Raw genomic sequence first — 26942 nt, 5'->3', positions numbered from 1 at the left:
CCACAAGTATGTATATAATAGGTTTATTTGGAAAACACTTGTTGTCAATGGGAGGTAAATTTAACAGCATATTTCTGGTAAAGGTTTATATTGAAAATCTCACAAAACCTACGAAGTTTTTCTAAAGCATTTCATACAAGCCTAGTATTTGATCATGTAATCACAACCTGAATATTAAGCAAATACTACTTGACTCTTTGCATTAGTATCTGATTCGTTTAAACAAGTTGTGAATAGGTTTCCATATATATTTTTCAAAATGACTTTAAGTTTTAGTTACATACAAATTCTTAAGTATTAAATGTATCATATTAAATCAAGGAAATGCATAAATACAATTATTAAAAATGCTTTCAAACTAACTTTTCGATTTGGGTCTTTTGAAATAAGTCACTAATGCTAAGCTATAAAAAATAAAAAGAAGTAAGACTACCTTTCAAAATTCTTCTAAATGAAATTATCAGGTATCTTCAGGTCTCTAAGTAGGAAAATACAAACTAGGTAATATGACTTATCTCTTTAAGAAAGCTATTGCTCTCGTAAAACTGACAATGAGAATCTAGTGTTTACAAATGTCTAAAATACAGCAAGGAACAGAGATTCTTGCATTAGCTATTGTATATGCTCACAAGGGTGTCTCACCGTTCAGAAGTTTAAACACAGAAATGAAACGAGTATTGCACTACTTACAGTATGAAGGTGGATTTGGGATGAAAGACAGAATTTATAATACATGATCAAAGCAGTTTTCTGAATAATTGTGGCACTCCTCTCATATATATGTAAAAAATAAATTGAAGATCAAGTCATAGACAAGTCTCCCTGTCAACACCTTTCCCTGAGTCAGCTTTCTTCTCATTTCGGCTTTCAATGCTACAGGGGAAAAAGGAGAAATGCATTATTTCAATCCAGCATGGCTACTGGGAGGTCTGCTGGTTCAGACACAAAACCCATCAACCCCAAAGCACCACAAGGGCCCTTAGGCATTGCTCTTTCATGCTGCAAAGCATAGATAGATAGCAGCAATTAAAATCCTCTGCACTCAGTGAGACAGAAACCAAGAACTGCAGAAAAAGGGAAATTCAAGAAACAGAAACTAAAAAACAAAAACCAGACATTTTAAAAACTGTACCCAAAGCATGCAAGATTAATACCATGGTCCTCATTTGTGCAAATGAATCACTGATGATTGTTGAAAATGCCATTCATGCCCCTGTCTTAAGATAGCACTGACACTATGAATGACATAAACAAGATGGATGTCGCAGTAGGTATTTCTGGGCCCGGCTGCAAGTGGCGCATCCTTTGCGCACAGACTGGATTCTGATCTTTGGTGAGAACTGCGTTGTCGTCCATAGGACAGACACGCCTCTGCTGGTCGGGAGGACCCGGTCACCCCACACACTGCCCTCCAAACACCTGTGCCGTCTCTTCACAGACAAACCCTCCTCCTGTCCATCAGAGGAAGCATGTTTCACCCCACTCCTTCCAGAATAAACTCATTCCCAAGTGGCTTCTGTTTTAACTGTTCTCCAATTAACTTTATCAATGGGCAAACTGGTAATGTGACTCTATCATTTTTTTAAAAATATTTTTCCGATGTTCACTTTTCCTACTCTCAAGTTGACAATTTTCACGCGAAATTCAAATAATGCGCTGACACGCGTGAAGCTCACACCAAGAGTACATGCAGGCTCCCGAGGGGCAGCTCTGCTCCCTCCCGGCCACGTCTGGCGCGGGCCAAGACGAACGCTGAGGCCCCTCCCGGGCCCCTGCTGCTGCCGACTCGAGGGGACCCCACACCCGGCCGCTGGGGCCCTGAGCTGCAAGAACCCACACATTTTTACTGTTAACTTTGGCTCTTAATATAACTATGAAATAGTTGATGGTGGGGAAACCCTTGGTTTTATATAACTCTTCTCCAAATAGGAAAGGGACAGTTAAAGCCCCCTTTTTCCTACAGGACCTCCTGTGCAGCTTTCGTAGTGGTCAATAACATAGACACATTCTAAGAGTGTGTTTTTTAAATTGTTTTTCCTCCGATTCAAGCTAGAAACAGCCCTTCTCAGTTGTCACCACCACCCGGCGCCATCAGGTAAGAAGCGCCGCAGCTTCTGCCATCTCTGGCGCGCCGCCAGCACTGAGAGCTGGTGTGAGCGGGTGTCGATGGCACCCGGGTTTGTGCCTGCCACACTTCTCAGCACACAGTACTTACAGGTCAGAGCAAAGCGACTTTTCCTCTTTTCTGTTCTCCTTCCATGAGAAGAGATGACAGTGTGCACATGACGTGTTGAGAGGCTTAACTGTATTTTTAACTCCTCTATCTGCATGACTCACTTTCGTCTACTTTAAGTTCCTTTCAGATGACAAGTGTCTGCTACGCTACTTTCCAAATTTTTTCCCTGGGTGCTACCTGGCTCCCAGTGTCTTCTGCCAAACAAAGCCAATGAGAAAAGGCAGCGGCGGCAGGTGGAGGAAGCCCTGGGCTTGGAGTCGGAAGATGACATTCAGCTTCAGGAAGCTAAGAAGGAGCTGTGGGACCCTGGACTAGTTGTTTAATTTCTCTGGGGCTTGGTTTCCTCATCTGTACATTAGTTTTGGACTAAATGGCCTCTAAATTTTCTTGTAGCTTGAATGTCAGATTTCTGAGGTTGGAAGTCTCAATTCCACTAAGCTCTAACTTTTGAAAGATAGCAAAGCACATTCTATCTGTAGGAGACTGTGGGGACGGAGACATACTGGTCTCTACACATGCACAGTGCTCCATAACCTTTCCATGAGTGAGCAAATTCCCAGTGACACTATTAGCCACCAGGCAGTGAAAAAAAAAAGCGATTCAGGAAGTCAGTATCATTCACAGACATGCTTCCTCCTGATGTCCTACTTTGGTCATACTGGTTGTTTAGTTCCAAAACAATAACCAATTAAATGATTGGGCTTTCCCCCCCCCCTCTTTAAAACCGGTGGTTCTGGTATCAGATCAGATTGCAGCAGTGAAGCAGAAATTTTATAACCAGCTCAAGACGTCTATGAAAAAATATTACTGACTTGAATCTTCTCAGTGCATGGCTATTACTCTCTTTATTCCCTGTTACATTCATTTTCAGGATGCCAATCAATTCTAAACTTCCATTGTAATCAATACATTATATCAATATATATTTCTTAAATGTATATCATATCTATTACATGCTACTACAATAAACAAATATTGCATATCTATTGCATATATCTATTATACATATAGATATTGCATATCTATTGCATATCTATTATACACCAGGTACTTTGTAAGGACCAAGGGACACAAGATGGATGAGACAAAACATAAGGAAGTAATATTTCAAGAGAGGGCAAAATGTGACCCACTACCTTCATGCTGCCAGGCACTCTATGAAACTGTTATTTGTCAATGACACCATAGTAGTTGATATACACAACATTTACCAAGCAGTCATGAGAGGGCTGAGGCCTAGGAAATTAGAGCAAAGAAGCATCCAGCATGGAAGGGGGCAGGGGTGTGGGGACAGGAGAGCAGGGGCAGGGTCCCTAGACCCTAGCCTCTGCCACCAAGGCAAAGCCAAGTGCTGCCAGGTACCTGCCCAAGAAATGCTGGTCTTGGGTGTCAGCGTATCACAGCAGTTGCTCACCTATTCTGATGCGATGTGGTTTTTAATGTGACCTATTTCTGTCAATTCATTTAAATAAGCTGTGGAGGAGCTTGTCCCATGCATGTATAGTGCTGTTGAACTAGGATCAAATTAGACATCCTGCAGATGTGGTAAAGCCTGTAGTCAGTTCTTAGATCCTTCTTTCAGTTAAGCTGGGTAAATTTTTTATTTTTTATTTTTTTCTTTGCGGTACGCAGGCCTCTCACTGCTGTGGCCTCTCCCGTTGTGGAGCACAGGCTCCGGACACACAGGCTCAGAGGCCATGGGTCACGGGCCCAGACACTCCGTGGCATGTGGGATCCTCCCGGACCTGGGCACGAACCCATGTCCCCTGCATCGGCAGGCGGACCCCCAACCACTGCGCCACCAGGGAAGCCCTAAGCTGGGTAAATTTTTTTGGACAACAGAAAGCGAATGAAATAATGGAGAAAATATAACTGCTATTCCAAATTCCACTCAGAAAAGGTATCTAGGCTTCTCTGATAGGCATTAGGGCCTATAGTGGGGGATAGGATGAAAACATCTAGGGGTGGGGTGTCAGAGACTGCTGGGAAACCAGCTGAGGTCTCGAGAGAGAGACCCTGAGAACCTGGTCTTTAGGGCGTTTTTTGCCAATGGACACGCTAGCAGGTATAGCATTTTTACAGTTCCTGGTCATCACACTTCAATGCCTTCAACAGATACCAAGAGAAAGCGGTGGCTTGGGCAGAGTATTGCTGTTGTTAGTATTGGTGGTTTTAGGATTTCTGGAAGCCACATTCTTTCTGCCAGTTTCCTCTGTTATGAAGAAGAAAGACTAACCGAGAGATATTTTTCACGTGGAAAGCTACAGATTTTATCACACTTAAAAGTAAAGAAAACTGGGTAAACTTTCATTCCACAATAGTTTTGAATCTCATGTTAGTGGGAACATAGGTTCAAAGAATAAGAAAAAGGTGGTTATATGAAAATATAAAGGGTGATCTATTTAAAATTGCATCTGCTTTTAGGCACACTACATTGTTCACTAGAATTAGTCTACTGTGAGAAGTAATCTGACACATATTTTAAACAATTGAGTTTTTCTGGTGAAAAGCATCACTTGACTTATTTACTTTAAGGAGTACCTAAAATATCATGACATAAAACTGTTGCTTGAACCAAAGAAAAATAGAGAAAGAGTTTTCACTATGGATCTGTAGAGTACAGGAAGAAAAGCAATCTCTAAGTCTGATTGTCTCAAATTCTACACATATTCCCATGGCTGGCATTTTAATTTGAGCTCGTAAACCTAGAGTTCACATTTTTAAAAATCAGAGAAATGCCATATTTTTAATGAGAAAGGGTCCACAAGCATATATTTCAATAGGTTTGAGAAACTGCCCTTCTCATGACTGATTTTCTTCCAAGACGTCTAGCAAATCAGAGCTACTGTGAGGATGACTCTATCAGACTGTGGCAGGGATCTTTGGGAAAAGAAGATAAAGCACGCTTTAGAATAAAATATTACTTCTGCTTGAGCCAAGCAAAGAAATACATGAAGATTTTAAAGCCTTGTTAAAAGACAGAAAATATCAACCAAAAGTCTTTGAGAGAGCCTGTTGAGTAACTTACATTAACCTCCTTTTGGAGCAAGTGGTGGAGGTATTCGAAGGAGAGAAAGAGAGGGAGAGGGGGAGAAGAGGGAGAAGGAAGAGAGAGAACATGAAGTAATCCCCCAGCTTTATGGGGTGAAGACTCCTAGACTCTCTGCACATCCACTGCTGGTGTTGTTTATGCTGTTTAAGATAGATATGACACTGAAGCAGCATGCCATTTTGGGGTGACAAAATCCATCAATAAGAGATATCCTTGTCTAATATTGCCTCTTTTCCTAACCCATGTTTCCAGATAGTTCTCATGAAGATAAAGCTTGCAGTTTTGGAAGCATGCTGGTGCGTAAATGGAAGTTCCCAGCTTTGCAATTTCTTAATTCAAGGGATAAATTTTCTTTATCAAATATAGAAATTTGATGTTATTATTAAATACAGTTCTAAGAGGTTTGTTGATTTATATATGATGCATTTGTATAAGTCATGTGGGGAAAAATGTTTACTCAAGTTTCAAACCCTCTTAAAGAGCTGAGTGGTTATAGGAACACTGTAAACACTCAATGTGACACTGGATCTAAACCCAAGACTCTCCACGCCTTTTGCCTCCCCAAAACTCACACAAAGAACATAGGCTGACCAGGTTTCTAGAAGACACCATTTAACAAAAGGAAATGCAACCAAGGAATAGGTTTGAGGGAAAGGGTCTTACCTTTGGGGAATCAGCTTCTAGAGTGATTAGGAAGGGGAGCTTATGACAAAAATGTAATATAAAAATTAAGTAGAAAAAGTTAATTTAAGGTCATGAAAATAAAGGAAATTAATAATTAAACACCGTCCCAAATCCCTCAATCACTCTTTAATAAGAAGAAATATCGGCATAATACAGAGATTTTCTTCAGATCAACATCTAAGAAGACTGGATGGTTTGAACTCTTATTTATAAATTCTGGAAAATGCAGTTGGAAATCCTGCGATGACTCTTGATATTTAAGGACACACTCTTCCCACCTCATGCATTTAAAACTATCATCCACAACTGCAGGAGTTGTTTGTAATGTTTGCATACAGAGAAGAAAAAGTGGATAAAACTTTCTGGAACTGAAAGTTTTGGGGTAAAAAGGTTAGGGAAGGTTTTTCAGGGGGTTGGAATAAGGGACTGGAAATAATCTAAATACAAAATTACCATTGCATGTGCCATATGGGTTTTACAAAGGACAACAGGAGAATGAAAAACGTGGTCAGACATCTAAGGGGGTCCTGAGAAGTGGGTGATGAGGGAATACACTAAAATCCTACTGCAAAAGAGTATGCTAAAATGAATGTCCAAAAATGTCCTGCATTGGGACTCATTTATAGCACCATTTCTCCCCACTGTCAGAGTTTTGGAGTGAGCTTTTAATTTGAAAGGGAGATGTTGAAAACATACCAACAAATGTGATAATTGCGATTTCTATCCACTTTTTAAAAGAATTTTCTGAAAGATTTTAGATCTAAGTTCAATGGAAACCAATGCTATTCTTTTAACGGATTCATGTCATTAAATGACTGGGATCATTATAAATTCACATTATTTTAGAATTCAAACCTTTTAGAAGGAAAGCTTGACTCCTTATCTTTTGAGTTATCGGCAGTAATCAGAAGGTTCCTCCACAAGGCAGTCTTTGACATTTCATCAGAAATATTGATCACAGATGGATCATCTCTAGATAGGAGTTTACCCAAAATGAAACAATAAACATTAAATAAGAAACTGCAGTTATCTAGCGATAGACACTAAATATAGGACAGTCTTATGCCTCTGTACAGTATTTTTGATAATTAAAAATTAAGTATTAAATAGTTCTCTCTCCAAAAATTATGAAGAATAAAAATCTAAATGAAAGATTCTAGTTATATAGAAACTGGTTTGGGGTACAGTTTTCCTAATCCATTTCAAATGACAGAGTTTAGGTTCTGCATGTTCATTGCTGGGCCTCTTGCCTCTACATTCATAGCCCAGCAGAACTCTTCACCCCTCTGCTCAGACTCGACAGTGGCTCCCACCCACTCAAAGTAAAAGCCCAGTGGATGGGCTGTAAGGCCCTGTCCCTACCCTTACCCTCTAACTTCACCTTCTGCTATTACACCCCTGGCTCCTTCCTCTCCAGCCACAATGCAATGGCCTCCTGACTGTCCTGGGACACTACAGGCTTTCTGCTCCCTCAGGGCCTTGTACTTGCTCTTCCCTCTGCCTATAACATTCCTTTATGTGGTATAACCCTTTCCTTCCTTAGTTCAAATGTCACCTGCTCAGATAGGCCTTTGCTGACTGCTCCATTTAAAATTTCTGTTTCCATCGTCTCATAGCAACCTCATCCCTCTTTTTTGCTTTAAGATTTTGTTGCACTTTTCACCATTTGAAATACTGTATTACATGACTTGTTCATTTGTTTATTTCCTGTCTCCCCCCACCTCTACTCTACTTGAATGTCAGCTTCATGAGAACAAGGATTCTTGCCCATTGGTCCACTGCTGTTCCCCCACGACCTAGACAGAGCCTGGCACTTGGTATCCACTCAATAAATATTCATTGAATAAATGAAGGCAGCCTGTGTACTTGACAGAGGTTTTTCCAAATGACTGGGGGAGCCTGTAATATCAGGGCCTGTACTAAGCTGTGTGCAGTTTTTACATTTTAAAACTGCACCAATTATAGGTGCCATTTAGAACTCTCTAAAACATTCCCAGGGCTAGAAAGGCAACCAAATATCAACAGAGATAAAACACAGGCCGAGTCAAAGAAAGTTTCATTGGGTGAGAAATCAGCGCTCTTCTTACCACACGTAAAAAAAGATTCTCTGCTGTGGAAAAAGTCATGTTCTACAGAAATTCTAAGCTGACCTCACATGCCGCTCATTGTGGACATTCACAAGAGGGCAACAAATTCAATTTTTAAGAGGAACACTGAGAGTCTGAAGCAAAACAGGTCTCACAGGCTCCTTCCTTGCCCAATCTGGACATGTGTTCTTTAATACCTCTAATTCATCCAGCCCTTGGTAACTCAAAGCATGAAATCAACTAGTTTCCAAAAGAGCGTCATGTAGAATATAAGTTTTTCATGATATTATGTGAAAAAGACTCTTGTGAGCAAAAGAGTTTAGAAAATGCTGGATACAACAAAGTTAAACTTTTTTTTTTAATGCCAGTACTAGAGTCTTTAATGTGCCAACGTGCATTATGAATCTCTAAATTAAAATGTGGTATGGAACATTTTTCAGACTAATTAAACCACAAAATCCTTTTAAGAGGGGTACCACAAGAGACTAGGTAGATTTCTATAGAATACAGTTGGGAATATGCTGATTCAACTAAACAATCAACAGGATTTTAAAATTTAAATATTGTAAAAAAAAAAAAAACAAGAAAGAGAGAGAGAAAGAAAGGAAAAATGCCTTCTAGACTTGTGCTCACTCTTAAGTGGTAGATGATAATTATATTTTTTTAATCTAGGGAATATGGTCTTACAGTCAGACCCTGAAGGTCCACTCCTATTTTTTTAACACTATGAAAAATCTCCTCAGACAAACGTCTTCTATGCTCTTTTACTGGTACGGCCCTATATTATCCTTAAGCACTTTGAGATCATATACATAATTTTTTGCCCAATACTTTCAAAAGTTTTATTATAACTTAGAGGAGTCTGCTTGTTTTCTCTTTTTGCTCTGTCTTTGTGCATAAAGAAGATTAGCACAATCTTCTTTATGGAGAGTGACATAAATATTTCCTAAAACGGCTGGTATCCCTGAATCCTTCAATTCAGGAAATGGCTTATCTCTTTGGAAGTGTCTTTTTGAAGGGGTGAACGCTGTTTTTCCCCGAGTTCATTTACATGTGATGAATTCAATAAATACCTAGCTCATTTATCCCAGAATTAAATCTTGACCTGTCTTCAGGTACTACTTTCACAGAAGATGAAAGAGAGCTTTCGTATTCATTATAAAATAGGAGAAGACATCAGACAACAGCTCCCTGCCTCGCTTCATTTTAAGCAACTTGGCTATAGTCAGCATCTAGTGGCAGAACTTAGTACTGGGACAGGGTAATCTAACACCTAGTTTCAGTTCTTTCTACTCTAACATAACGTCAACAAGCCTCTATAGTAATCCACACATACGAAATTCTTCAGTAGAGTGTATAACAACACATTCCAGTACTCATATTGGTGTGTTCTTACATTTATATCTTACCTATAGTGCCCCTCCAATGGGAGTTGTACTGTGCCCTCATCTTCCATAGCCAGCATACTTTGTTCTTCCTGGCAAGATAAGTGTAAAATATACAAAGTGAACCTGATGAGTCTCCACTTTACATTAAAGAAGAAACAGAGATTAATGGTTCACTATCTCATTAACCTCAGAACCTTCCACTTTGTTTGCATTTATTAATGCTAGCACAGGTCTTTTCAATAAAGCATCAGCTACCGAGAACATAAGTAATTAATGAGTCTTACACCACAAAGTAATTTAAATGCTAACAATAACCTCCCTCATGTCACTCAGTGTAAAACATGGTTATTTTCCAAGAAGATTTTTTTTTAAAATAATCTAAATTTTACAAGGGCAAACATATGGGTAATGTAATCGTTTTCATTGTTGAAATTACATTCCCAGAATGCTCTGTTAGAAAGGAATGAGAGACGTATTTAGGGCAGTGGTTTTCAAACTTTAGTTTATATCAGAATCACCTGGAGGGGTTATTAAAAATACAGATTACTGGGCCGCACCTCCAGAGTCTGATTCTGTCGGTTTGGAGCAGGGCCCAAGTAACACATCTAACAAGTTTCCAGGTGATGCTGATTATGCTGGTCTGAAGACAATACTTTGAGACTTGGAAATAGACAGTAGAAGGTATCTTTCTCTATGGACCAAAACACAGGAGTGCTTTCCACTTAGACTCCTCGTAAGCTTTTGTTTTAGGTCTCAGATTTCTTCTTACAATGACAATATTCCACCCTCCCCCAAAGGATGGTAATGCTTCATACATTCATTTCTTCATATATAATGTTTTAAGAGTATATCTTTGGGATGAAGATAATCTTATGTAGCACTGACATGTCCTGGTTTAGTTTTCAATAATGTTATAGTTAACTTTTTTCCATGTACCAAAATATAAACAGAGTTATCTCCAGATTATAGCTCCTATTTAATGCATTTATTTTCAAGTGGGTCAATTAGGAATGTTCAAGTTTAGAGAACTATTTGGGGCCATTTAAAAATGTTAGAATTATTGGCTCTAGTTCCAGAACTGGAATTTTAAGTTGTGTAGAGATGAAGAGCTAGGTGACTTTCCTGACCAAATGGGAACTGAAGACGGAAAACAGGGAAGGCCCTGGAGCCTCATTGCTTTCCCTCTTTCAGTAGCTTAGCAGTAGCTTGGCTGGTCTAAAGCAGGTTCCAGAAACACATGACCTTTGGCTGATGTCATTATTCCTGGCATGCAAGACTGCTCCTAGGGTCCTCAACTTGCATGCTGCCTAGTCTAAAGAACCATTGCCATATTTCTTGTTACTTAAAGAAACAGTGTTTTCTACAGTCTCTTCAGCTAACCTATGAATATATAACGTAATGTGTGGGCAGGTCTCGTTTTTACTCTTGAAGTGCTCTCCCTACACATCCAACCTGTGACTAAGGCAGGCTCCCCTCTGCTGGGACCTTAGCCATACTGCATACAGAAAATCTATGCTCAGCCTATGCTGTGAATAATGGAGAGGCCAGGGGACTAGTATGAGATCTGCCACTTCTCTGCTTATAAACTACACCCCCCCGCCCAAACACAGTGTTATATTTATACTCTGCGGTGCTATGGGCATGTGTCTGTTACCCCTTTGCATTACAGGAATTCATTCTATTCTCTTTCCCTGTTACTTTTCAAGGAAAATTTTTCTTTTAAGACCTCTCAGATGTACATTATTTCTTATGTATTATGCCTATCCCCCATGTTATTTGGAGATACCATTAGTACTAATTCATGGTGAGTAGACAGTATCATTGGTTTGAAATTAAGCATTAGAGCAGAGCTAACCTGTAGTCTAAAATGATGCATGCCTTGCAAATGGGTTAGTCTCTCTATATGGAAATAATACATGTGCCATATTAATTTATATGCACATCATTGAGGCCATGGGCAGAACGTATGTATCCTTTCAGGAAGAAAAGGTTATCTTAATGCACATGGAGGAACATAAAGAGAAAATATTCAGCAACCCCAAACACTATTTAAGTAAAACCAAATACAAACAAAATGTAATTCTTTCCTTGGTTGTCCACTGAAAGGAAAGCTTGGTATGTAGTGTCTTTTCTGACCAACTTGGAATAAAATGTCAAGAAGTCAGGTAGAAAAGGTTTAATAAAGAGTAAAATTCTAAAAAAGCCATCAGTGCTTAGGTTACCTGGCAGCAGAAAACTAAGGCTCGAGATTCAATCTAACAGCAAAAAATTGGACCAAAGCTTTGGGAACAATTTTGGTTTTTTCCTCAGATGATTTTCCACTTTTCTCTCAAATTGCTTTCAATAATTATTTTGCACTCTGTGGCTTGTTAGCATGTGTGGGCTTTATACTAGTCATAATTCTATCCAAACAAAAACTCATCACCTCTAAAGATAGCATTTCCAAGCCATGCTTATCTGAAGAGAAGGGTGGCAGAGCAGCCGCTGCCTTCAGTGCCAGAAGGAAGCTGGGTGGGCCCCAGAGCTCGGGGATAGAGGGCCGGCTGCATCCTAGGCAGCACTGTGAGGAAGCCAAAAATTGAGACTTTCTGGGGAGGAGCAGTCAAACCAGGCACCAGCCGTCATGACAATCACAACCTAGTTTATCTCAATCATACAGGAAAAGAGAGAGAAAGCAAAAAAGCTTACTGGGTATCCTTCACTTTATAAGTCTGAAGTATCCTAAAATGAGTTCCATTCAGCATTTCATTTACACAGTGTCCATCAAAAAATATGCTGAGCTCTACAACATGGAGATTTTACAAAGGATGATGATCAAAATTTTCCCAAGAGCACCTGAGGGGTTTTGCCAATTTGACTAGAGGAATGTCCATATTCTGATTTGAACACCATCTTTTAATTGAGAGGGCCAAAGCATTGTTCGGATACTACATAAGTGAAGGACAGTTAATGCTATATCCAGTAAAAGGCAGAAAAATAGAGGCTTACAAACAAATCTATTCAATAGCACTCAAATATTTACTGAGCATGTATTATGTGCTAGGCACACAGTGAATAAAAAGAATAATCCAGGAGCTATTCATGAATCCATTCAGCAAATACGTATTAAGCATGATCTTCAAGACAGGTAATCTGCTAGGTACTGGGTATACAACAATGAAAAGAAAGCCATAAACTCTACTCTCAGAGGATGAGAAGGATAGGACCAGAGGCAGTGGTATCTGGGCCAGTCTTATCTGATCAGTTTGGTAATAGAAAGGAAGAAATTTAGGTGGGAAGATACAATATGGGTCAAGGATAAAAGGTAGGAATAAATAGGACATGTTTGCACGACAATGAACAACTAGCCTGGTTGGGGCCAAAGGCCTGTGCTGAGTAGAAAAGGAAAATAAAATCAGGGTTAAATCGTGGTGTGTTTTGATGAATACGATCTTACATATAAAATTACATCATGAATCTGAATTATAGTTTGTGACAGTGTAAAAGATACAATTCATATATTATGATACCTAACAAATGCTCTACCTAATGAAATAGGTAACATCTGTTACTGTATCCATTTCTCATGTAAAGTCTGTATCTGTGTAGGAGCCCTCAAATAGCTCAAAGTACAAACAACAGCAGCACAGAGCCAATGTTCATAAAGATGTCTATCGTATTAGAGAGAGATAACATTCAGCAGTTTTAGAATTCATAGATCTTAAAAAACGGAAGGGACTTCAGAAATCAAGTTTAACCCCTTTATTTTTACCCAAGAAGACAACAGGGCCTACAGAACCTAAGAAGTGTTTGATCATTTCCTTCCCCAATTACTAATAGAATAGATAATGCTACAAGCATCACACACACACACACACACACACACACACACACACACACACACACACACACACACATATACGTACACACTTATAATAATTTGTAAACCATAAAATGTTATATTTATAAGAGGTATTCCTTAAAATTTCCAATATGTAGAAGAGCCAATACATACGACAACTCACTTTAACAATGAAAACTGAAAAGAAAAAATACGGAGGAGAAGTAGTCTATACAGAATTCATGGATGCAACATGTTTTTTCATCAGAATATTTGATTCAGTTTCTCTAACTGACTTATCTAAATTATTATAAAATACAATAATTCTTGGATTTAGAAGACTATATTCTGGTGAGGTAAAGTCTGTGGGTTTAGGAAAGGTCTTGCCTTAAATGTTAGCACACCTCAGAATCACCTGGAGGTCTTGTTAACACAGAATCTGGCCCTATCTCCAGAGTTTTGACTCAGTAGGTTTAGAATTCAGATTGTAACAAGTTGACAGGTGTCGGCTGATACAGCAGAGGTCATGGGACTACACTTTGAAAACCACTGCTTGAGGAAGAAGCAAGCACTGCTTGCTCTAAGATTCAATTAGAAATAACATTTGCCTGTGCAATCATTAGGCCATGCTTCCCAAATCCACAACCAATTCTGATCTTTCTGAGCAGTAAGACACATTCTCTAATTTGTTTAATGGCACTTGTTTTTAGATTGCTTTTCCATCTTCTTGGCCTTGCTCATGAGACTGCTTCATACAGATCACAAGTCCCACTTGCCCCCCCTCCTTTTTTTCCCTACAGCATATATGTTAGAGTGAACCTCCCACAAACCAAGAGGTGTCAATATCATGATCACTGCACAGAGTTGAATTTCCAGGATTTATCTAACGTTAACCTCCTTCTCCCTCACCGAGGAGCAAACATTCTGCTGGGGCTTACTGCTTTAACAGCAGCTCTTTTGTCAAATGTGTACAATGTCCTAGAGAATACTGAAGTAGGAAGGAAAGCGTGTTGGTACTCTGAGCACATTTGGACATCCAGAATTTGATTCTGCAGTCTTCCCTTTACACAGAGCAATGTGCAAAATGTCAGGGTTCCAATATTCATTTCTATCCTGATTATAATCCTTTCTTTCTAAAAACTGAAGCATATGCATATGCATATGCATGAAGTACATGAAAATTTGGAACAGAAGCTCTGCGACCTTGGACTGGCCTGTGTAGCTATTTATTCTGCTTAACTCATTATTGAATTTTAAGGTCAAACTAATGTTTTCTCAGTGCCATAAGACCAGAAGTGGGCTACTGAGAGTAAAACCTTGGATGATAAAGGTACAAGCTTGTAACTATCATCAAAAGGACAAGAGGTGAGACTATTTTAAATTCAAGTCTCAGGGAGCTGAGACATTTCTGCTCTTTACCATCTTTCCAGATCACAATCAAAGTTATGCAATTAATTTGAGTAATTGCAGAAATGCAACACTTTTTGAAGAACTTGTTCATTTACCATGTTAATATACAATCTCTTGGAAGACTGAGCCTTGGTATAAGATGCCAAGTAAGAAGATCACATCCTTCGGTGGAGACCATAGCCTCAAGCAAATGGAATACCGAGATCTGGGTGACCAAGTAGAAATTCAACCAGAATCCAAGTTTTAGTGTAATCCTTCTTAAATCTTCCAACTCTCTATACTGATCATATTCTTTTAATACTAATTCCGAGTTAGAAAGTTAATATCTTTAATTTAACTTTTCTCTCTACACTTCTCAGATGGAGAATTTTCTTTCTTTGCACTGGTCAGACTATATTTTAATGTTCAATTATGGATTATTTCTTGACTGTATTATTTGTTTACTTGTTTCTTTCCATGTACTGAGGATCACATTAAAGTATCATCATATTAATCTATTTGAGAATTTAAAGGTCTGTAAACCTGCCTGATTAATGTATTACAAGGCATTTTCCCTTACTTTTTCTCATACGCCGAACCGAAGGATACAGCTGTAACTTTGCCTCAATAAATCTTTAATCTCTTTTTGAATCCTTTTAGAAAACTTGAGTTCTAGGAATTTTGGTAATATTTAATTACTTCTAAAATCTTTATAACAATCAGAAAACAGTCAACACCCCATTGGCGTACAATGGGTTCATAATATAAAAAGGTTAGAAGCTCATTACATAGCATCTCTGCCTATCTGAAGTTAATAAATTCCAAAATGGACATATGGCACACATACATATAAGTACCATACATATGTAGCTATGTGAATGGTTCTGGGCAATGGAAACGGCAGATTCTAATACATTTATGATTACTGTCAAATTTGTTCTCTCCTATTTCACAGACATATAAAGGAAGAATCTGAAATTTTCTTTGAATGAAAAAAGGGAAGAATATTAAGCATAATATATTATATATACATATTATTTTTCTTTTTACAAAGTTTTAGAAGGGCAAGAATGTTCCACGGTATGGATATGGCCTAAGGAGAATGCTGTAAAAGGAATGATTGTATGCCTGGGGGTGTTGCTAGCTTATTCCTACAGAATTAGTCGAGATATTTGACAGGAAGTCAAAGCAGGAAAATAAAGCAAAATTACATTTGTAAGTTACTGCATCAGAATACTTAACATTCTCATTATCAGAAAGACTATGCGGAAGCTTGTGGTCAATGAGTTTTGTATTCAAAGTTGTCTTCCTTGGAATTTAAACCTTCTTAGAAATTGTTTTCAACCTGAATAAATTTTAATTATGTCAAGCATGGATACTTTAAGGCTTTAGTGTTTCTATATTCTTGTGTCTATTTATTTACATTTATCTTACACCAAATTCTGTCATATTCTTCTTGAACAGTACCTGAGGATGAGAGCATACCTTTCCTAAAGCCCTAAAAACAAACAGAAATTATCCAAATATCTTAGTTAAAGCACTATTAAAAAAAAACTCTCATACTTAAATGAGAATATATCAACTTGGAAAAATAGTTAAAGCACTATTTTTAAAAAATTCTCATACTTAAGAATATATCAAACTTACAAAAATAAAGAAACATGATAATTTTATAATGACATTTTTAACATTATATAAGTATTGCTAGAAGTATGATACTAAGTATGACTTCTACAACATTTGGGAAAATTGAAATAGTCATATAGAATTAAGATACACCATTACGATCAATCTTTAAATGTGGAATCCGTTGTCGGTAATAGGACAACATGGAAAAGTGAAGAAATGCCAGACAGTCACATATTATGTAGACTTATCTGTAATCCATTAGACTCTGTGGCCTAATCTGGACTCATCTAATGGCTAAGTAAAACCTAAGACCATTGAAATGTTTGCAAACAAATTCCCCAAAGGAAAGAGGAATATACCTATGGTTTGAGAAAATACACCACAGGTAGGAAACTGAATACATTTACTGACTGCCGTATAGGAGAAGAAAAAATGGAAAGAATAATGCGTAAGTCTCACCAAGTATTTTCTTTCATATTTATTTCCAGTTACATGAAAATTTTATTCTTATATTTTACAATCTATGGACCCGATCATTCTGCTAAATGATGAACTTGTCATTTTTTTCATTTTTACTCTTTTTAGTTTTTACATACTTTAAAAATATTATGATTACTAGCCTTCAAAATAGACCCAGGCTTATACACTAATTTAAATAAGTCATAAAACTTAAAACCAATTGTTTTAACATATGAAACAGAATAGGATAAATCAGCAGTCTGTGAAAGTAATTAAATACCCAAAGTTTCTCTAACAACATTTACTCAAAGCACTTTGAAAGCAAATCAGATCAACGTGTTTTCCTCTTAAGTATTTCATCTATTTCAAGAATAACTAATTTAATCTTTTAATTAGAATTAGAATCTTTTTATTAAAACTTTGCTCCCTAGGAAAATACCAACAGTAATAATGTCTTTTTTTTTTCTTCTCACATATTCAACCAAAAAGCAATCATTGCATGACTATAATTTGGAAAAATTTAAGCATCAATAAGTTTCTGAAATCCTGAAGGGAGGAATCAGAAAAATAAACTTTGCAGTTATAAGGATAGTGAAGGACAAAGTATTTGCATATTTCATTAGGGTTTGGTTTACTCATGTAAGATTTGTCCTCTCTCTGTTCAAGTTCCAGCTTGATGATTTTAAACATCAATCTTCCAAAATAGTCCACCTGTGTTTGTTAGTAGTCACTATCTAAAGCTAAACACAAAAATTTAGCTTTGCAAAGAGCTATTACTGTGCAAGTGTTCCTTTTTCTTTTCTTTATAAGATACTGATTTTGCTCTGACTTACTTCTTTTTCAGCATCTTCTAGTTTCTTTTTCTTACTCTCAGGCATTAAATCATCCAACCAGCTGAGTTCCCGTTTGGTAAACAGCAAGTCCATCAACTTTCTTACAAATACCAGAGCTAACACCTGAAGTAAATAATAAAGCAGTTTAAAACAGGGAAAAAATATAAATGGAAGGTTTAGATTTGTTTGTTTTTTGGTACAAACAAGTCAACTTCAATTAGGGCTGACATTAAAGTGAAATCTGAAGATATGTGCGTATAAAAGATATTGAGTGTACTTTTGCTTCCTTCACTTCCTTTTCTTACCACATCTCCAGAATAATGGCTATCATTTTACCCATTATACAAGTCATTTAAAGAAGCAATGAAAAAAACTATATATTTGACTGCTTCCTTAAATACACATAGTTAATAGTTTACATTATTTTAAATGAACATTAAATCATTATTACCTATGCTGATGATATTTTAAATTACTTATAGTAATTCAAGTTCATTTTATTTTTGAAGTATTTGAAACTGGTTTAAAATAGTTAATAAAATTTGATTTTATATACTCCAATAAAGATGTTAAAAAAATTTAATTTCAAAAATCCCCTTACATTTTCAAATTTGCTAGTATATCTGTAAAGTTAAATTTTGAAAGTTTACGTCTTCCACCCAACTTCAATTAATTCAAACTACTGCTAATATTCAGAATGATAGAGATGAAGCTAGTATGAATCACTGAAATTCATATATAATCTGAAACCCAATCTTAGTTACTAGTTTTAGTGGCTAAAGTTTATACCAAGATTTCCAAAAATTGTTCAAAATTATTCTATTGATCCAGTTTGTTCATGGATTTTCAAAGAGAGCAGAAAATCAGAGGAGGAGAAAAAGAGTTGAGTTAGAAGTTTCATACCATCATGGGAAAGACAATAGCAGCTCTTGAAACTTTTATTATCCACAAAAGGCCAAGGCAACTCATCTGAATAACTGTGAAGAGATGGACTTTTCGAAGTGGTACATGCCTTAGATATATAAAATCTGGTTGATGTTTTGCAGGCATCCAGAAGAGCTTTATTCTATCGAAGAACTAGAAGATAAACAGACTAAATTGCTTTTTACAGACAGCAATAGAAGTAGGATAAGTAAATGTATAATATGGTCCAATATATGGTAGATCACACTTAAGTTGACATCAGGACAATACTATTGTTAAGCGTACACTCTGAAATAATACAGTTTCAGTTTTATAATATCCCACATTTTCTTGAATATGGACACATGTTATAATTTAAAAGAGTTTAATAACATTAAAGCCGATGCTAAATGTTGCTCCCTCAGAGAGTATAGCCTTGAAAGAAAACATTATCATCATCCTCTTCATCATCACATCACAATTTCTTCTTTTACCTGCCCCTTAAGCACTAGGGTTTCCTGGACTCTTCTTTCCTGAATAGCTCATCCGTTCCCATTGTTTCAATTTTCACGTACTTGCTAAAGACTTTCAGACCTCAACTCTACTTCAGCTCTGTCTGTCTTGAGCTCTCAACCCACAACCAGCTGCTGAGTAGGATGTCCTGACCTCCTTAGTTTGACTCTGCTGTTTTGGCCTTGCCACTTTGATCCCCAACAAGGTTTCGGTGCTGTTTCTAAAAATACAAACATCTTGGCCATAAAGATTTAACCTAGATGAATTATTGTTAATAAAGTATTTTTCAGAGCAAATTTTAACTCCGTTTAATTTCTTGATCAAATTTGATCTTCAATCACATTTTACTTATCAACAAACTGTACCGCATGTTAGCTTTATTTTATGTGGATCATTTTGTTTAATTTTTCTCAGGCCAAATTTTGCAGTTTTCAATATTTCCAACAAGAAGCGATGATTCAGAAAATGACAGTTTCAATCAGTCAGTTCTATATCATACCATTTCTACAGGAATATCTCCTATGCATTTTAAGAGTAATATCAGATTTAGTCCTTAGCTACTTTATATAAGAAAATTGTAAGCAATTCTCATCAAATATTCCAAAATTACTCTAATATGCCAAGGAACAAATGCCCATGAAGTCAAGTAAGTGTTAGTGGCAAAACATCATGTTTGTCCAATAAAGATGTTAAAAAAAAAATCATGTTTTACCAAAGCCTCCTAATATCCCAAATTCAACATAAACCCATCTTTCCTTCTGTGTGCAGCATGACCTTCCCTCAGGCTTCTAAACCAGAATCATACATAGTTTAGCCCATCCACTGTTCATTTATTCATTCATATTCATTTATACATTCCAAAAAATTTGTTGAAAACCTTCTATGCAGAGTACTAAGTGCTGAATTTGTTTCTGGTTTATCCATCTCTATATTGTTCACAAATATTTCACTGGGTCTTTTTATTTCTACCACCTAAATATGTCTTAAAATTACATGTCATTAAATAAATAAAACTCTGCGCGGTGGAGGTGGCAATAGGGAAGAAATAAAGTAAAATCCTTGGGGTTATAACCGAATGTTTCAATTTCTATAGAACTAATTTTTCCCAGCCACCATTTCTCCATTTGTGAAGTTATGTTATTGCATAAATGTACTTCAGTGTGTGAGTGCTTCACTTGTTATTGCTTAAATGGCACATTTGCTTTACTTTGGATTCCTGAAGTGCTGGAGTGAATATAAATGTGGTTATATATCAGAGTACAGAAACAGCATTCATGAGAACACGAATCTGTTTTTTCTGCCATGTTGCACAGTGAGAAGCCTAGATAAGTTTCTTAATATTACTGAACAGGTAACACATAGAGCCCTCCAACAAACAGGGTAACAAATTGACATGCTTCCTGAACGGTTGATATTCGGCACATTTTTAATTATTATTATTCAAGTAATGATAATCATGCTAAACGTATTCTGAGTTTTGCATTTGCCTTTGATCTTGTCCTAATATCAGTATCCCGTTTCCCCATCCAGTGAACCACAAAATACCAAATAGGAATTTCAACTCCCTGAGTTTGGGGCTCACTTAAATTTTCACTAACTCTGTTTCTCAGTGTGAAACCCTATTTGCTGTTTCATTGGTGCTATTTAGAACTCATTGTACTTTTCTCATGGGCCTTTGATAATGTTTTCCTCAATTTTCATTTGAAAGATTCACACCCCAAATAATTCCAAAATTTGACATTCTTGTTTAGTTCCAAACCTCACGGGTATAAAATCATGTGAGTGGAATTAGGGGGAAAAACCTGTTGCAGCCTATTAAAATGATTTTACTTTGTTTCTTAAACTTCTGCTGCTGTATTGATGTGAGCCCGAGGACTAAGAATAAATACTTTTCACTTACGGTTGAAATTAGTACTCATGGAACCTCTGCCAAAGGCAAAAAACACCTAAAAAAACCCAGCAAAACAAATAAACAAAACCTTTTCAATACTCTTCCCTATCTGCCTTACCAAACCAATTCTTTTAAAATATATTTTTCATACATGAAGTTACAGCTGAGCAAATTAAATGTAGTTTGAGTAAAATTAAATGCATAACACTTCTCAACCATCTCCTTCTCCCAAGTTAATTTTACCCAGTGGCAGGCTGAACAGAGTCATGCTATGTACTTTGGGTGTTCAGTGATCTTACAGTAACTTCATATTAAAGTTTTGCCTCGGTTCTGACATTCAGTAGTATCCTAAGGCTAAAGTGGTTTTCCTTCTCCCAAAGGCAGAAGCTGGTTAGTTGTTTATTCAGGAAAAGAGTTCCTGTGCTGCCTGTCCCTCAGTGTTGAGAGTTTAGCTAAGCTATTCCATAGTGTTGCTGCCTTATCATCCATTTTGTTTGATCAAGCAGCCTGAGGTGACCTTAAACTACCCTAACCCCTCATGCAAGTGTACGTCTTAGCTGCCTGTAGAGTCGCAAATAGATATAAGTTCCTGACGTAGCTTCTCCAACGGCCCTTGTGATCAGCAACCACCCCTGCCCCCCACTGCCTTCTCCTTATACACCCCTTAGATAAGACTCCCACAAAGCTTACCAAAACCCTGCTCTTTCGATTTGAAGAGTCCAATTCGGCCTTAGCCCAGCAACCCCAAAGCACTCCACCCACTGACCCTAATAAAAGCATGTGTCCCAAGTCCTGTCTCCCTCTCTCTGTCTTCACTTTGTCTGGACCTCCCCATGCGGCCCCTCAAGGCCAGGTACTTCCTGTGTAGACCTGTGAGTGATAAACTTCTCTATTTCAGTTTCTCTTGTGGTCTGTTGTTGAACCGCAGTTCACCATCCAGCACCCTGTGCTCCACTTAAAAAGTGTTAATTTGACAAATTCATAGCACTTATTCAGATGACTGTTCCTCTGTAGGTCTCTGAATGGCAGTGAGTCTGGCTTGTCAAAGAAAACGTGGTACTTTATATTGACTTTTCGCCAACAAAAACAAACTATACGTTACAATAAATAATCCTCAAAAGTAGTCTCTTTTTCAAGAAAATTTAAGTGTTTTGGAACAATAATGTTGTTATAAAACAAGATGATTCAAAGGCAAATTTAAGTCGAAACCTGTGTTAGTTCCCTAGTGCTGCTGTGACAAATTACAACTTGGTGGCTTAAACAATAGAAATTTATTTTCTCACAGTGTGGAGGCCAGAATTCCAAAATCAGAGTGTTGGTGGGCCATGCTCCCTCTGAAGGCAGTAGGGAAGAAAATTTCCTTGCCTCTTCCAGCTTCTGTTGGTTCCTGATGTACCTTGGCTTGTAGTGGCAAAATTCCAATCTCTGCCTCCACCTTTATGTGGCTTTCTTCCCTATGTCTCTCTGTGTCCTCTCCTCTCCTCTTCTTATAAGGACCCCAGTCATTGGATTTAGGGTTCACCCTAAATCCAGGGTGAGCTCATTTTGAAATCCATAACTAATTACATCTGCAAAGACTCTATTTCCAAATAAGGTCACATTGTGAGATTCCAGGTGGATATGAATGGTGGAAAGAGGCACTATTCAACCCACTACAGTAACATAAGCAGGAATAATTTGTCAACAGCCTCCGTAAAAATTTAGAATAATCTTGTGGTACTTTTGAAATGTGTCCACAGATTCTTTGGTATTATTCTCTTCAAGAGATGGACTCTAATTTCCCTCCCTGTGCGTGCGAACTGGACACAATGACTTGCTTCTAACAAATAGAAAAAAAGTGGAAGTGACCGTGCGTAACTTTGGAGATTGTCAATAGGCACAGTGACTTTGCCCTCATTCTCTCTCTTGTATTGTTCACTGGGATGGAAGTTAGCTTCTCTAGTGTGAGGACATTTAAGTGTCTGATGGAGAGGCCTCCTACCAATAGCCAGAGAGGAACTAATGTCTCTTGCTCTCAGCTATATATGATAAGCCATCTTGGACATACACCTTCTAGTCCTATTCAAGCCTTCAAATGACTGCAGCTCTTGTCCACATCTTGATAGCAACCACGTGAGACATCTTGAGCCAGAATCACCCAGCTAGTAAGTTCCCAAATTCATGACCCACAGAAACCGTGAGATAATAAATGTTTACTGTTTTAAGCCACTAAGTTTTATAGCAATTTGTAATGTAGCAATGGGAAATTAATACAAAAACTATATTTATTTAACCAATACTTAAACAATTAATAAGGTTTTCCTTATTAATTTACAAAATAATTCTATAAAGACAATTGTAATAACAACAGGAAAACAAACATAAAAGGAAAAAATATCACCCAGGAGCTCATTACCTTAATAAATTGTCTTTATTTCTCTACCTTCCTTCTTAATCCACCCACACTCACAGTTTTATAAACCTATCATAGCTACAACTCATTTTTCCACTTTTTCACTTTGCATTTCACTTTGTCATAAGCATCTTTACTGTGTTATTTTTATAGTCATCATATTTATCAATTTTAAACTAATGTTCCTTAGATAGCTTAATTATTTTACTGCTGTTGAATAATTGGGTTGTTTCCAATATTTTGATAATATGTGTTACAAGGAACATCTTTGTGCAAAATTTTTTTTCTGTTTTCATAGATAGGTGTCCACATACATGATCACAGTATCAAAGATCTAAAGTATTTGGATATATTTTTAAATGTACTGCTATCTTTTTCTAAAAGGATTATAAAGTCTAAACCTTTTACAGTTTTAATATACTCATAGTAAACAAAAGTATCCTCAGATTATGAACCAGTTTGAAGAAATTTAATTGTAGTCTGAAAGCTGCTCCTCAGATAATGGCATTTTTTTAGCTACCACATGACTCAGCATCAACAGACCTTAAGATAAGTCATCACAGATGTGCTTGTATTACTGTAATTTACCTGAATCCCTTTTAGCGATGAAGCACCCATATAAAGGAACACTCCATATAGCACTGGCATAGGAATAAACTGTAAAAGAACAATTAGAAAAAAGGCACAAGTTATTTTCAAATATAATGTGGTCAATATATTCTGCACTTCCAAAGAAAAACACAGAAAAATAAATAAATATTTTAGAAGCAGTACAGGGCAGAGCCAGAAGACATGGGTTAAAATCCCAGCTCTAAGCACTTTTTAGCTGCATTACCTTAGGTAAGTTACCTAAGCTCTCTGTGCCTTAGTTTCCCAATATCTAAAAAGGGATAATAATAGGTCTGTTATAAGTATTTAATAGGTCAAAACCAATAAAAACACATATGATACGTAATAAACAATAAATATTAACTATTATTATTATGCTGCTTTAGGGAAATTTGAATTTTGTTTCACAATGGTAAGATATTTAGATTAAAGGTGAAGGATGGAGCTAACATCTAGACATTGTTCCTACACTTTACCAGATACTTGTAAACATGTGGATTGTTCAATTTTTCTCTTTTTATTGGAATACCTCAGCATCATTTTTTTCTCTATAATTACTTATATAACATAGAAATTAGTTCTTGCAAATTGTGTAAATTATTAAATAAAGGTAAACTTGTATAAATTATTAAATAATTCAATTAGAATTTTCGAAGTATGGACAACTAAAATGAGTTATAATTTAAAATACAATGAACACACCTTTGAAGTACCTGTCAAAATTATAGGACAAAACAATTACTCTTTAATGCGCTTTAAAATGGATTCAACTATTTTATTTTATTTTATTTTATTTTTTTAAGGATAGAAGTGAGACATACTTTATTTCATAAATTGAGATGAATTTTATACACAGAAAAATAGCTGTTAGTAAAATTATGATGGGGTTTAATAAACCCAAATACATTCAGAAAGTTCAGGATTCAACTACTTGAAACATAAAAAATAAGTATGTATAATAATGATGTTCATGTAGTAGTTTTATGAAACATTTAAAATACAAAACTGCATATGTGGCCGTGACCATGGCATTGCTTATCTCTGTACCTCCACCTTATATTAAGTAATATTAATTGCAAATATATCTGTCCACTGACAAGAAAATAGAAACTTTATTTTGTGTAGGCCTACAGTAAACTCAGGTCACAAGTCAGTCAGAGATGAGTGACTCTTTCCCATAACCTGATTTTCATTTCAAAATTACAATAATAATTTCCACAAATTTTACTCTGCCAGATTTAATTTTTTTATGTATTTAAGGATTCTAAAATATAGCACATAATTTCCCTTGTTAAGAAGCTATATAAACATGGTAAAAATTCATCACTTTCATCACATGCCGTACAATATGATGGCTTAGATTCAAATGAAATTTCTTAAACAATAATAAATATATTCTTCCTTCTCTCAAATTCATAAAGGCAGATTTCATTACCTTCAGAATACTGGTCATAAAGACTGATGAACCCATAAGAATAAAAATCATAAGCCCAGTAACCCTTTGCTCCCGAATGCCAAGAAATTTGGGTTGTTCTCCTGGAGCTGAACATTCTGATTCCAGTTTTAGGCTGTTGACATGAGTGATGGAGAGGACAGTGGCAGCCACAAACCACGGCAGGCCCATGATGGAGCACACACCAAGCATGACAGCCACCATTAATAGATCCAGATGGTACCCACAACCTTTCTGTTAAGAGAAAGAAAAGAGGATTCTCATACTACCTGAATTTGGCATAGAGACCAATGACACCACCACCATAGAATAGTAAAGAATAGAAAAGAGATACTATCTTGAATCTTGTATAACTGATTCTAAAATGCAAAATAAATTAAAAAGATAACAGTCTCAAAATATATAATCCACTTAAAGAAAAGTTGCAGGTGTTCCTACTGTAATCATGATTATAGTGGCTTCTACATATTTTAATAGGTTTAATGTAATTCTGGCTTAATGGTACATTAGTTTCCATTCTACTTCTATTGAATAGGTAGTCATTATCAAATACAGTCACTTCACTTTGGTTCCTTAAATGGGCAGGTTAATTTGCAATTCATATGTCTAGTCTTTCATCATTAATTCATATGAAGAATATTGAGCATCAATTATATACCAGGCATCAGGCTGAGAAAACAAAGTATGGGCTGTGTCCACAGCAGAGCTAAGAATGGCTTGGTTGTGACTAGAAACCACTTCCTGACAATACCCAAGAAGCCTTTCTGCTAATATCTCCTGAAGAAAAACTCTTCTTAAACCCTCAGTTTCCAATTGCCCTGTTTTGTCTCAATGGCTGACTTCTACTGGGAAAAATAATATCATAGAACCTAAACTTCCATATATACTCATTTTTATCTTAATATATTACTACTGGGCTTCCCTGGTGGTGCAGTGGTTGAGAGTCCACCTGCCAATGCAGGGGACACGGGTTCGTGCCCTGGTCCGGGAAGATCCCACATGCTGCGGAGCGGCTGGGCCCGTGAGCCATGGCTGCTGAGCCTGCGCGTCCGGAGCCTGTGCTCTGCAACGGGAGAGGCCACAACAGTGAGAAGCCCGCGTACCGCAAAAAAAAAAAAAAAAAAAAAAAAAAAAATATATATATATATATATATATTACTACTGCATCTTGTTCTCATCTGTTTCAGTTTCAGCACTGGAAAAATTTGGCCTCTCCTTAAAGTGATAGTTTTTGTGTTTTCTATCTCCTCTATGATCCTCCTGTGCTATCACTGGCCTCCAGAGGATTTCTTGAACCAGGCGGGAAATGTAAATGAGGAAAAATGGGTGCAAGGGACATGTGGAGGTGTGGGGACCTGGAGACTGCTCCCTAGCAGAGGGTGATTAGCTAAGAGTTCTCTGAGGAGACAAATTGAAGAATGGAGAAGAACCGAGTTACCCTCTTCCTCCATCCCCCGTAGGAAATTGACAGTGTAAAGCCTCAGAGGCAGCAAATGCTACTTTACATTCCAACTGTTAATGACTACTTCATGAGAGGTGGTGTAATAAAATGCTTAAGGGTATAAGTTCTGGAGACAGGTGGCCTGGAATCAAATGCTGGCTCA

The 26942-nt window shown here is 37.0% G+C and overlaps 1 protein-coding gene across 2 annotated transcripts in view; it reads right to left on the bottom strand.

Moving 5' to 3' along the window:
* Positions 1-363: 363 nt before the first annotated feature.
* Positions 364-26942, bottom strand: part of SLC4A10 (solute carrier family 4 member 10) — a 230828-nt gene continuing 204249 nt past the window's right edge. For both annotated transcript variants that reach the window (XM_079923638.1, XM_079923639.1), the window contains 7 exons: positions 25321-25572; positions 23865-23933; positions 18481-18654; positions 17578-17700; positions 9469-9536; positions 6828-6944; positions 364-873 (listed from right to left, as the gene is read on the bottom strand). In XM_079923638.1, the coding sequence (XP_079779764.1) occupies positions 807-873; positions 6828-6944; positions 9469-9536; positions 17578-17700; positions 18481-18654; positions 23865-23933; positions 25321-25572 (870 nt within the window). In that variant the 3' untranslated portion in view covers positions 364-806. The remainder of the gene's footprint in view (positions 874-6827; positions 6945-9468; positions 9537-17577; positions 17701-18480; positions 18655-23864; positions 23934-25320; positions 25573-26942) is intronic.

The sequence above is a fragment of the Stenella coeruleoalba genome (genome assembly GCF_951394435.1).
Source record: "Stenella coeruleoalba genome assembly, chromosome: 6".
Lineage (NCBI taxonomy): Eukaryota > Metazoa > Chordata > Mammalia > Artiodactyla > Delphinidae > Stenella > Stenella coeruleoalba.
This window is presented reverse-complemented; position numbering and strand designations above follow the sequence as displayed.